The sequence below is a fragment of the Engraulis encrasicolus genome, chromosome 21, assembly GCF_034702125.1.
Source record: "Engraulis encrasicolus isolate BLACKSEA-1 chromosome 21, IST_EnEncr_1.0, whole genome shotgun sequence".
NCBI classification, from domain to species: domain Eukaryota; kingdom Metazoa; phylum Chordata; class Actinopteri; order Clupeiformes; family Engraulidae; genus Engraulis; species Engraulis encrasicolus.
In genome coordinates, this window is record NC_085877.1 from 12,397,368 (window position 1) to 12,410,762 (window position 13,395).

The following is a 13,395-nucleotide window of genomic DNA, read 5'->3' on the forward strand; positions in this document are numbered from 1 at the left end:
ATACTGAAATTGCAACCAGTTCTTTGTAATACTTCCAGAAGGAATGTAGATGCTTCATTGATAGGCTTTCCATCTTAAATTGTGTCGGATTTATCTGCAAAAATGGGTTTGTAGACTGGGGAAAAGCGGAGGAAAATGTGAATGTGGTGAAAGAAAAATAGCTAAGGTTACAGGTTTAGAGGATCGTATGCGCTGCGGGTCGAGGTCTGTCAACTAATTACGGTTTCATGTCGTGGAGCGTTATGCAATGCAAACGCCCCTCTATCCGAGTACGAACATCTGTGTCAAAAATTGCCTGCTGACTTCTAAATCGTTCATTTCCGCGAGCTTCTGACGAACCAAAATAGCTGAGCACAACGCGACACTATCATACACAACATGATAAAGTCCCTTCTTCACGTTTGACATCCTCATGGGCCGAAGTGTTTCATAGCGGTAAAGACCGTGAATATAAGTGACACTCACAGTGGTGTTGGCGTGCTGTGGAAACGGAACGAAGTTGCTTCCCACTGTCCAAATGCAAAACAATGCCGAAATTTGAATGTCCCCCTCAGTTGTCTGTCTCAAAACGCAGTCAGCGTAGCCTTGCCAGTTTGGTAATATCATAGACATTTTGGCTTGCACGCATTCGCTCCAGGCCAAAATGCCAACTCTGCCGCCTTGTGGACACAGCAAGGAACAATTGAAGGAATGCGTTTCAGACGTAGGGACGGACGGACAGCGGACGGACGGACAGACCCTCTAAGCTAGATTTATGCTTGGGACGCATAGCCTCTGCGTCCGTCCGTCTTCTGTCTGTGTGAGTCCACGCCCCCCACGCAGAGGCTCTGCGCCCATCGTCGAGCGCCTCGAAAAAACTGTCGGACGGACGCGGAGGACGCAGACAAAAAGGTGCTATGATTGGTCGTCTCGCTACTTCCTTGTTCTTGTGGCAGCGCAATGCCGGTAGTTTGCGAGAGTAGAGCTGTATTCTGTTAAAAGCTATATTATTGCCTTGTGTGCAAAAGCACGAAGCTACAAGCTAAGTAACAAACAATGCATCAGTTGAACACTCGTGGCACAATGCCTGCGGTTTTACTACCGTAGCTTCAGGGCTGGACTGACAGTAGCCTATGGCATACCGGGCATTTTCCCGGTGGGCCGACGCCCCTTGAGGGCCGATGCCCCTCTTAAAAAAAAAAAAAAAAAAAAAAAAAAGTAAAAAAAAAAAAAAAGAGACCGACGGCCCACAATGTCATTTTGACGGCCCTCGGCCAGGGTGGTTCTAAGGGGTGGCAGGGGGTGGCATTTGCCAGAAATATGATATGCCAGCCCAGGTGCCCCCTTAGATATAACAGACTCTAGCCCTGCAAAAAAACGTGCAGCGCGTCCATGAAATCGCAAATAGCGGTTCAACAAAACATCGTTTTTTCCCCACACACTCTTTGATGCATGTTTGTATAGACATCATGGATGTGAACTGGGACATGTGGGGTACCAATCGAAAGCTTATTAAGCATTGTCCTCTTTCCAATGGTATGCATGGTATGCAGTTGCCATGTACATGACGACAACAATGAAACATAGAAGCAGATGTGTGATTTTATATCCTGAGGAAGACAAAGTCTCAGAGAAAATGCACTGTATTTCATTCATTTGGCTTTCCTTTTCCAAGTTGAATGTGTACCAATGGAGATTTGTAAGTATATGCCTATGCTCTATAGTCCATGTGATAAATATATAGATTTGTTTTGATAGGCTACATGGAGATTAATGTTAAACTTTATGGTTAATTCCTGAGACTTCATTTTATTCCTCCTGTAAATTCTGCTCATTTTTATGGCCAAAATATCCACTGGCATGTGCTAATTGCTGTCTTTGTGGTGGAATGGTGCTGTTGGTGATTCTGTAGAGTAGCCAGTGAGTAGCCACTGAGCACATTATTGTTACTAGCCTACCAATAAATATTTCAAGAAGACGCTTTTGCACACCTCTGTGGTTGGGCTGGTGGGGTTGTGATTCAAGTGTAAAGAAATCCTGCACACTGTCCATTCCATCAACAAACTTTAATTCAACATTTCGGTCATCTGACCTTCTTCAGAACAAGTTTGTTGGTGGAATGGACAGTGTGCAGGATTTCTTTACACCTGACTACCAATAAATACACATTTGGATATTAAGTTGTATTGTATTATTTGTAGTTAATAATTTATCCCTCTGTTCTTGTCTAGTCAAGCCAGACTGTTGAGGCAGAAGTTAACTACTTCTGAAGCAAGACGCCCCAAATCCAATAGTGAAGGTCTATGTGCCTAACATTAGAAAAGCTATGTGCCCCTCTCTCTTTGTGTGTGTCCAAGGAGCTGATTGGACTGAAGAGTGCAGATAAGGCCAGTTCATCCCCAGCTGCTAGGGGCTCTCTTCTCTCAACTTCCAGGTTTTCTGCCAGCTTACATGACCAATCATAGATTCATTTTAAATAAACAATTGAATGTGCACGTATGGTCACTGCACGTATGGTGGGGTTTTTTGGTACCTGAAAGAGAGGGTTTTTTCCCGTCAGAAGACATTAGTTACGTCAATTTAATGGCGGTGCTCCGCTAATTACCGGTATGTGGGGCCAGTCTGAGCCAAAAAATGCCCGGGCCGTTTTGTTCTACCAGTCCAGGCCTGCGTAGCTTCCTCCACCGAAAGTAAACACACATCGGCAGAATCAACTGTCTTTACATGCTTGCATTTTCTGCTCGTGAAAACAGACTGGGTATGTCAAATAATGATGCCAGTACATTGTCTTTGCAATTTGTGTGAAAATACCTAGCTAACCGGGCAAGAAAGCAACATTGCTTAATAATGACCGCAGTGCTTTCAATGTAGTGAAGGTAATCATGCAATTTCAAATGTGGTCTTTTTGAATGCGTTGGTAACGGTGCGCATCATTTGTCAGTTTGACGCAAACCGTACCAACGCATTCCATTCATTTTCAATGAAATGCGGCAGATCGTCGTTACCGGACTCGCAAAGCATGTTGGGATTCCGGCACGGCGAGCGTGGGTCCGGTGGCACGTCAAAAGTTGAGCTCTCCCGAAAGTTATGCAAATTAGCAGCGGCTGACGGACTGCGTTACCCAATGACTGTTGAGCACATGAAGATGTCCCATGATACCTGTGGTCATCACGAAGGTGCATTTCCCTCCGTAAAAGTAGATTTTTGACGTTTGTCGAACTTTTGGATGTACAAAATATAGACTACAAGCATTTATGTTGCACGTGCTTATGATGCGCCTGGGTTCAAATGATTATGTTCGATTTCGACCATAAGCATAACAACACGAGGTCAAGCTGTGTGTGAAAAAAATACATGTGCCGAGGTCGGTAAGAGTATATTGAACTGTAATAGGCAGTTGGTTTGCTACATCGATAAAAACGTCTAGAAATGTAGATCGATATACTTCCTGTATATAACTCCCGGGCCACGCGAGCTGTAGTAGCAGTGCGTCGACACTGGGGTATCCAATACGTCGAGCTGCGATAACGTACCGCTCTAATGGATGGCCGGCCTTATAGAGATGCTGGGACGCATCAAAAAATATTGGGGTCCTCATTGACAGCTACCTAAACTTTAACAGTCACATGAAAGCCATTACTAAGTCTGCATTTTATCACATAAAAAACGTCTCTAAATGTAGGGGCCTTATGTCAAAACATGATCTGGAGAAGCTAATACATGCCTTCATTTCTAGTAAGGTTGATAACTGTAACAGTCTTTTTACAGGACATCATCCATCAACCATCAAACAGCTTCAACTTATACAAAATGCTGCTACAAAATGGGTTCTTAGGAAAACAAGGAAGTTCGACCACATTACTCTAATCTTGAGATTGCTGCATTGGCTCCCAGTAAGCTACAGATTTGATTTTAAGGCAATGCTTCTTGTGTTTAAATCATTAAATGGAATGGGACCCACCTATGGATATGATTCCGCTGTATGCACCAACCAGGTCATTAAGGTCAACGAAGAAGAATTGCTGGTGATCCCAAAAGTCAAAACAAAGTGTGGAGCCTTTAACTTCTATGCTGCAAAGCTTTGGAACCAGCTTCCAAATGATGTTAAAAATGCATAGCTAGCTTCAAATCTAGACTTAAGACAAAGCTGTTCTCAGATGCTTTCACCTAGCTTACATTATAGATCATTCTTATTTTTATGTTTATGTTTATTTTTTACCATATGTTTTCATTTTAATTTTTTAAATGTTTTTTTTTTTTAAAGGGCTGGGACATTAATGCATTAATTTAGATTAATTATTCACGCGATTCGATTAATAAATTAATGTGATTTTAAAAATTAATCGCAGTATAATATAGCTACATAGTTCTGGATAAGACCAGTGGAGGGCAGAATTACGCCTGATGGTGAACAGCCTGCTGAAATTGAGAAGAGTTCTCTCTTGTTTTAAAAATGAATAATGTTTTTAGATTACGCTTATTTATTGTAATTATTCAAAATCCATGTGGAAAAAAATATTTTTCACTGTCCTCAAGTCAGATATTTAAATGTGATTAAAATACGATTAATTAATACATTTAAATGTATTGTTATTTTTATGTTTTTACCATATGTGTTTAATCTTATTGTTTTAAATGTTCTCTAGTATCTTTTTTTCTTTCTTTGCTTATTTTCTTTGTTTTTGCATTTGTTTTTTGTGAAGCACATTGAGTTGCACCTGTGTATGAAATGCGCTATACAAATAAACTTGACTTGACTATTATTTGGAGCAAGACCTGAGAAATGTAAATGAATGGGGAAGGGGGCTCATCTCAGTCAAAAATTGGTCAATAATGTGAAAATGTCTATGAACACAGTATACAAGGACAATAGTCGATGTGTGTTGCTAACTATCTACATAATTCTGATTTCTTAAATGTTTTTTTATAAACTTACATCATTTACGTAGATACTTACCCCAACATTACATGTATGGTCCTTGATTAATGTGTCACTGCATATTCACACGGTTTCATTTCATTTCAGTCAGAGGTGGGTGTGTTCTCTATTCATTTGCATTGACTGAAGGTTTTCCAGTGCTGTCGCAAATCGTCGTGTTACCTCTTGTCCAATTGTCTAACTCTATGGGTGTCACAGTCAAAGTTACATGAGCTGGTCATCTTGTTTCCTTGTTTGCTGGACAGTCTCTGCAGTGGTAATACAGATACAATACATCTGTTCCATTGTGAGAAGTGGGCCAATTCTCATTCTGACATAGCACACCACAATAAAGCACACAGTGTCCACAACACAATTGTATTCATGCCTTACCTGTGCAAGAGGGAAGACCAACAAGTGCCCCAAGGGGACAGGGCAGGGGGACACTACCATTTTCAGGCTACCTCAGTCTTGGAGGATGGGGGACAGCCCCATTTGTCTCATTTGAATTTCAGAAACATCCTGTTACCAGCTAATGATCCACAAAAAAGCTTTTGGAAATATTGAAAAGCTACTTTTACTGCCGCCATATGTTTGTTTGTTGTACAGTTGTAGTGCATGTGTGTTTCTTTCCAACAGAGGGCGGAGGTGTGCTCTCTGAGCGCTTTTCTAGCACTTTCAATGTTTTTTGTGTCCTACGCATTGAAAGAGTAAAAACACAGCATTCTGACCTCTGACCAAGAGGTAGCTATTACCTATTTCTATTACCAGCAGTGATATTGCCATCTTGGATGTGATTTAAAAATGAAAAACCCTATGTCTGGCTGAGCCAAAGTCAAACATTCACAAGTGAATAACGTAAAAAGTTGAAAAAGCATTCTCATATTAGCAGGCTATTGAGTTTTTAATATCCTTCTGCATAAGTATTTCGCATGTGGGTTGAATGTCTAAAACAACATAACGTGGATGAATGAACAAACAGGGTCCTAGTAGTTTGGATGGCAAAACTCAAACTTTATTATTCTAGTAACATGATCCAACATATTATTGCCTACCATCATCTTTGTTAGTATGCTTCCCCCTCTTAATAATACCACTTGCATGCGAGGCAGGAGGCCATTTATAGTATGACTTTTTCTTATCGGTTTGCACAACATTATCCTAAATGTAAAATGTGATATAACAGATAGCCTAAAAGGTGTGTGATTCAAGATTATGGAACTTCACTGTCTAAAGCTGCATGAAGACATTTGAGACATAAACTGGCAATTTATTGAGTTCTCCACACACACACACACACACACACACACACACACACACACACACACACACACACACACACACACACACACACACACACACACACACACGAAAGGTCAATGTTATCTCTCTCCAAGTCAGTTGTAGTCTCAGCTGGGTCATTCTAAGGCCTGTGGCGACTTGAGCTTTATTATCATTCACTAAAACAACCAAACACCTCCAGTCCATTTCACCACAACTGACTAAAGATCTCAATTAGATGAGAGCATGCCAGGAAGTCATGTCGGCTCAGTTGTGAGATTATCATAGGGACGTTCTTTCTGGTTTTCCAAAGTTCGTAGAAATTACACAGCGTAAAACCCATAAATAAACTGAAAGATGAACAGTACGGCCTACGTCAAACGCGTACTCCCCAAAAATGTAGACCTACGGATGTCGAGATATTGGACCACGATCAAGTAGGCTACAGAAGCAGCAAAAACAACTTTCTGAGCCTTGATCTCAGAGTGTGTAGGCCTACAATAAAAATGCAATGCACATGATGAGCCTGATCAGGGCTTTAAATTAACACCAACCAACCTGACAAATGCTGGTGAAATTTGAGCTAGCCCAGTGGTTTTCAAAGTGGGGGCCGGGGACCCCTGGGGGGCCGCGGCAGGTTTGCAGGTAAATTATAGCAAAATAAAATGAGTAATTTAATAAATTGAATAGCTTATGAAGCCAACATAAACAAACATAAGCTAAACAATCTTCTTTACAATGTAGGCTATTATGCTTTCTGTAGTATTTGTATGGGTTTAGGAATGCATCTACTTTGAGTTGTGAAACAGTTTGCGCAAAAAGAACCCCAGTGTGTCACGGCCCAGGTAATTGGGGAGTGTTCTGTCAGATCTTGCTACCTTTGAGATTCTTCCTACCAGGCCTAGGCTACTGCACCTTACAGGAATCTACAGGTATCTGGGGGGCCTGGTCATGGTAAAGTTCGGGAACCCCTGGCCTAGCCTACTAGGGAGTGTAGGCCTACGCAACTTCACATTATCTCTGCAAACCGTCTTTTTCATTGCATCCCATTGACCAAAATGAGAGGACCCTAGTTGTTAATGTCACATGTAAAAATTAGAGATGTCCGATAATATCGGCCCACAGATATTATCGGCCCGATAATAGCATAAAATGTAATATCGGTCAATATCGGTATCGGATTTTTGACCTATCAAAACCGATATAATAATGCTTGAATGACTGTACACTTTTCTCCTTAATTATCTTTCTATTTTGCAAAGACAATGTTAATATTTGGAAAGCTGTGTTGCATTCGAGAATGCATCTAGTGGGGCATTACAATAAAATTAAGCATATTTTGTTCCACAACAGCAGATTTGTAATGTTACCTAAAATTTGTTATGAGGAAAAATAACCCACATATATCGACATCGGTATCGGACGATATCGGAATCGAAAATTGAGAGTTGGACAATATCGGCATATCGGATATCGGCAAAAAAGCCAATATCGGACATCTCTAGTAAAAATGTCAAAATGTAGCAATGATGTCTGATAGTAGGCCTACGCCTACTAGCCTAATAGGCCTGCTCTCCTGTAGCCTAACCTATTTTGTGTTATAAAGCCTCTATGAGAGCGCGCGCGTTTGAGAGAGAGAGAGAGAGAGAGAGAGAGAGAGAGAGAGAGAGAGAGAGAGATTTGAAACTTATATAACTTATTTAGTTTTGCTCTTTTTTTTCTCCCCCCAATTTGGCTCAGTTGGGTAATGGAAGCACCACGGAGAGGCAGAGGAGAGGCACGCCGCCACGCTTCACTCCTCCCACCTCATCACAACCAACAGAGGAGAGGCGAGAATAAAACAACATCCGGTCCCTGTGTGGTGGAGGGAAATTTCACTTCACTGTTGATCTCGCCCATACCGCAGGTTAGTGTTTCATCATGGCCACACACCAAAGCACAAGACGGCATGCAAGTTGTTTTTTTCAAGAGGTTATAAATGAATGCAGAACGTTTCAGCAGCGGTGTAGTTTTGGGGGGTGAAGAAAACTTTGAAATCACATGTAGCTTGCAAGCTAACTTAGCCCAAACTTAGCCCAGTGCTAAAGTTGCCCGGTGAAAGTCAGTGCGAAGAACTTGTTAGCTGACTGAACAGCTACATGTGCTAAGCGCTGAAAGCTTGATAGTGTTCAATAGTGTGAAACTGTCTGCTTTAGCGAAATAAACGAATTGGTTACCATTTACGTTGTTGTCTTGATTTGTTTGACCAATAGTTAGTTACTACGTCGGTTGGAACTGTTTTGAGTTGTGTGTTGTGTAGGTGTAGTGACCTACTCTGCCTCTTGCGTTCAGCCTGCCACAGCCCAACTAAGGCAATAAGTTCACCGTCCCAATTTTCAATGTCGACACCTGCTGGCGATACATGTGGTCTGTAATACAGTAATGACTCAATTGATGAAATATGTCGTTTAAACTCTCAGTCATGACATCTTTGAAGTTTTATTGCATTATTAAATTCTTGTGATGTGTGGGGAGAAACAAAAAAAGAATGTGCTAGGGTGGTAGCCAGTCATCACTTTGACATAATTTGTATGATAAAAGTCTCAATCATTAATGAAAATTCAATTAATGCTTTTCTCTACATGTTATATTTATTTAAGTTGTTTGCATGTCCTATGGTGCGACCTGGCACGTTGTGGTTATGACTTGCATTTGCCTTATATTTTTAAATATAACATCAAATTTGATAATTAGACAATTATTAGATGTATATTATTTAGTCATTAAAACGTCATGTACTTGTTAACAGACCAGTTGTGTATAAAATATTTACCCTTATGAGTTTTATGGAATTTGCATTGCTTTTTCATGGTCATACCACCATCATCGCTTTGTGCTTGATCCAGCCTCTGTGACAGCCTTACTTGCAACCATGTGTAATGAATGATCACATTCACGACTCCAAATAGCAGTCCCAGTAGTCCTCACGAGATTTCAATGTTGTGATGGACAACACTGATGTACTAAACCAAAGACGGTTGCCATGTCACCAATGAAACATAATTATTATTTACTTGTAACATATTTGGACCTTGAAGCACCCACTCAAGTGTGACAAGAGAGCTTTATGTAGTATGTGATGCTAGCAACCTTCACCCAGTGCCCACCTTTTATTTCAACGGCTAATAATGAGCATTTGTTAGCAATTTAGCCCAGGTTAAAGATAAATAAAGAGAGACAGACAGGCTTAAAGGTAATTATAGTTTTTTTTTTACTCCGCACTGCATGACCCACAGCGCCGCTGTGTTTCTGTGCAGTAGGGGGACATGGCAAGACATTAAACAACCCAGGCTGGTGCCTTACGAGGGGCTTATAAAAACACAGGCCTGTTGTGTTGCTCACAGACATGTCATTAAGGAGGCAGAGGAACAATTAGGAGCCCTCCTCCTCGACTCGAGACTCCCACTCCTGAACACCTCCTTCCTCTCCATCGCCTCCTCCCCACGTCTGTGCCCAGCTGGGCTCCGCGGTGCCCCACACAACTGACTGTCAGTCATTAGGATGGCGAAGATGGAAAGAAAACCATCCACTACAATCCAACACCCACTTCCCATCACTGCCACTACCTGATCCCCATTTCCTCCAAAGAGAACACATTGGGGGTGGGGGTGGATGTGGGGGATTGGTCATGGTGATGATGGTGAAAGCAAGTTTTTTGCTTCCCGGTAGGACAACTCCTGCAGTGCCTCCAGTACCAACATTACCACCTAGCGCCCCGCCGTGCATCATCGTCACCACCTCCCATCACTGTCACTACCTCAACCTCATTACCTCCCCTGATTGAACACGTGTGGTGGGAAAATACTGTATGTGATGGTGAAGGGATTAGTAAGTGTTGTGTGTTTAGAATTGGCCCAGGTGTTGATGCAAACCGCTTTTGCTTCCCGGTAGGACAACTCCTACCACTATATCATCAACATCCACCATCACCGCCTCCTCCGTTCTCTATTACCTTATGTGTGGGGGAACACAGTGTAGTGTCGGTGAAGGAGTTTTGTGTGTGTGTGCGTGTCTGCGTGCGTGCGATTGGCCATGGTGTTGATGGTGTTGGTGGTTGGGAGTAGTTTTGTTGTTCGGTGCCATCATCATCTTCCTCGCCGGGGCTGTTAAATGGTCAGGAATACTTGGGGCCTGTACGTCACCCAAGGTTGCCAGCAGTTCAGTGTGAGGTCTGGTCCGCTCCGCTCCGTTCGCACTCTCTCAGTCTGTGCTGGCAACATTTTTTGAGCCGTGCGTTGAGTGGGTTTTTTTTGCCCATGTTTGCTGCTGCACACACACACACACACACACACACACACACACACACACACACACACACACGTACATAAATGACCCGCTTCTGTTTTATAGCCTCTCTAATAAAAAACGTGGGGGCGATGACAAATTTAGAGGGCCCCTACTCGGGGCCAAGAGCAATTTCTTTGATTATGGCCCCTGTCACTATGGAGGCTTCGCACAGTTCACAGTTCACAGACGTTTTTTTTTTGGGGGGGGGTGGGGGGGGGGTGTTGGAGGATGTTTTTTGGAGGTGTTCTGCTGTGGGGGTTCTCTCTTCACCATGCATGGCCTCCCTCCCTGTAGCTGTTCTGAGTTTGTCAGTAGATGGTCTCTCTCTCTTTCTCTCTCTCTCTCTCTCTCATTCTCTCTCTCTCTCTCTTCGCCATGAGATGACTTATGACGCCATTGCAGGCAAGCATTCTTTCCTTTTTACATCAATATCCGTTGTTGTTTTTTAAGTCGCTGCTCGCAACAATAAAGGGGCCTCCATGGGAAACAGTGTAGGAGAACGCTGCATGGTCTTGACAATTTATACAAGATGGGAACAGATTGTGAACATATAATGGAAGCGCTAGTCTGTATAGTACAGTAGCCTTTAAATTATTGATATCCAGTGATGGACAACTTGGGTTCAGAAGACAGAATCCAGTGCCACATGCTTGGACAAGCAGAGAATCTGGTTGCATTCCAATATGCAACTTTGCTTCCTCCACTTGTGGCCTCATGTTTTGTTGATGCCCCGCCTCCGTGGAGAAAACTATTAAGTTTCCCGGTTGTCAGCCTAGCCAAAACAATTTTTGGGGGACTATTCTTCATTCACCATCCAGTTTGCAAATGAGAAAATGACTTGACAATTGAGCTTTTGCGAGATATTGAAATACAACGCTGTTGTCAGTGATGTCATCACGGCGTATTACTTCCTGGTACGAGGCCACAAGCACAAGTGGAGGATGCGAGGTCGCATATTGGAACGCAGCCTCTGTAACCTGTGACAAGGGTCAGCGACTGAAGTTGTCCATGGGTTGTAGTACAGCAGCTAGTTAGCGATCATGGGCAAGTGAAAAATGAATGGCACTGGAACTGCTTACAGTATTTTTTGTTGTATAATTCTTTGCCTCAAAATGTTGTGTAATATTATGTTCTCACATCTACAAGCCTTCACATCATGGCCTTGCCTTGTCTTGTTTGTAATAATGTGTTCTGCATTGCCCCTGTTGAATAAACATATAAAAACAAATATTGATATTACTTTCAAAACTAGTCATAAAAAAACTCACCTGAGCCATAATTAGATTTTTTGCACCTCTAGATTATACGGAGTCAGCAAGCTGTATTTATGAGGCCAAATCCATATACTGTACATTAGCCTAATGCTAGCCAGTACAGGTTGAAATCTTCTGCCGATAATGTGAAGGTGAAAGCCCATTGGGAAACTCAACTCCCATTGTCATTGCGACACAGCACTCCACAGCACACAAGTAAACACTGCACACTGCAAAATTGCATTTATGCCTCACCCGTGCAAGGGGGCAGCCCTCAATGGCACCCTAGGGAGCAATACGGTGTGACGGTACCATGCTCAGGGTACCTCAGACATGGAGGAGATTACTGGTTGATCAGTCCCCCCACCAACCTGGCGGGTCGGGAGTTGAACCGGCAACCTTTGGGCTACGAGTCTGACGCCCTAACCGCTTACCCATGACTGCCCTAACTCCTAATACTGCCTAGTTGAACTCCTAATAATAATAACTGGGACTGGGACATTAACTAGTTAATTTCGATTCATTAATCACGTGATTCGATTAATTAATTAACGTGATTAAAAAAATTAATCGCAGTATAATGTAGCTACATAGTTCTGGATTAGTGGAGGGCAGTATTATGCCTGGTGGTGAACAGCCTTCTGAAATTGAGAAGAGTTCTCTCTTCTTTTAAAAATGAATAATATTTTAGATGAATCTTATTTATTGTAATTATTCAAAATCCATGTGAAAAAAAAATATTTTCACTGTTCTCAAGTCAGATATTTAAATGCGATTAATTCGATTAATTAATTCCAAAGCCTAAAGATTAATTCAATAGAAATTTTTAATCGAGTCCCAGCCCTAAAAATAACTCCTCTATTTATCTCCCCCATCCTCCTCCTGACTGGAAATTGGAGTGAAAAGTAACTTATTTTAGCATTTAGCCCTATTGACATTCAGGTTGCCCGAGGTCGCCATCTAGGTGGATTTTTGATGGTACAATAGGAGGCTATGGGAGTGACCCTTCTCATGTACAGTACTTGCACTCTCTCTGGTCCAAAGGCCAACCGGGTCTTTTGGAATATGTGGCACTGGACTGTAGAATTCTGAATCCAGTTTACCCGTCACTGTTGGTCTCTGTTCCTGTATGTAAATGATCTTCCCTTGTTGTCTCCCTAATCCCTTTGCTGTGTTCTAGGTGAAGTGGCATGGCCTCATGTGAGGAGATGGAGGTGGTGTTCCCCAAGCCCCTGGTCCAGTTCTGGATGGGCAAGGCCCGTGAGTGGACGGAGGCCACCGCACCCTCGGCCCAGCTGGACGCCTGCAGACACCTGGACAAGCTCAGGGTCTTCCTGCAGCAAGTGCTGGGAGCGCTGGAGCTGGCGGTACGCATGCAAGCAAACACACACACGCGCGCGCACAATCACATACAACCTCCGAATAACTTAAAGTCACTGAAATTGCAGTTGGTGGTACACTCCTTTTCATACTATATAGGTGGAGAGCTCTTCATTAGTGATCATTGCACAATTAAAAGAGCTCCTCTTTGGTGGAAAGGAAAACAGGTCCAATACATACGGATATATTTGAAAACGCACATAATTAATCTGGTAATCCATACACATTAATACGTTCAATACGTTAATATGTCGTGCA

General features: G+C 42.5%; 1 protein-coding gene across 1 annotated transcript in view; it reads left to right on the plus strand.

Moving 5' to 3' along the window:
• The first annotated feature begins 7,961 nt into the window (after window positions 1-7,961).
• fancc (FA complementation group C) overlaps window positions 7,962-13,395 on the plus strand; it is a 72,656-nt gene continuing 67,222 nt past the window's right edge. Inside the window, exons 1-2 of the mRNA XM_063186208.1 lie at window positions 7,962-8,084; window positions 12,938-13,124. Coding sequence (XP_063042278.1) covers window positions 12,948-13,124 — 177 coding nt within the window. The 5' untranslated portion in view covers window positions 7,962-8,084; window positions 12,938-12,947. The remainder of the gene's footprint in view (window positions 8,085-12,937; window positions 13,125-13,395) is intronic.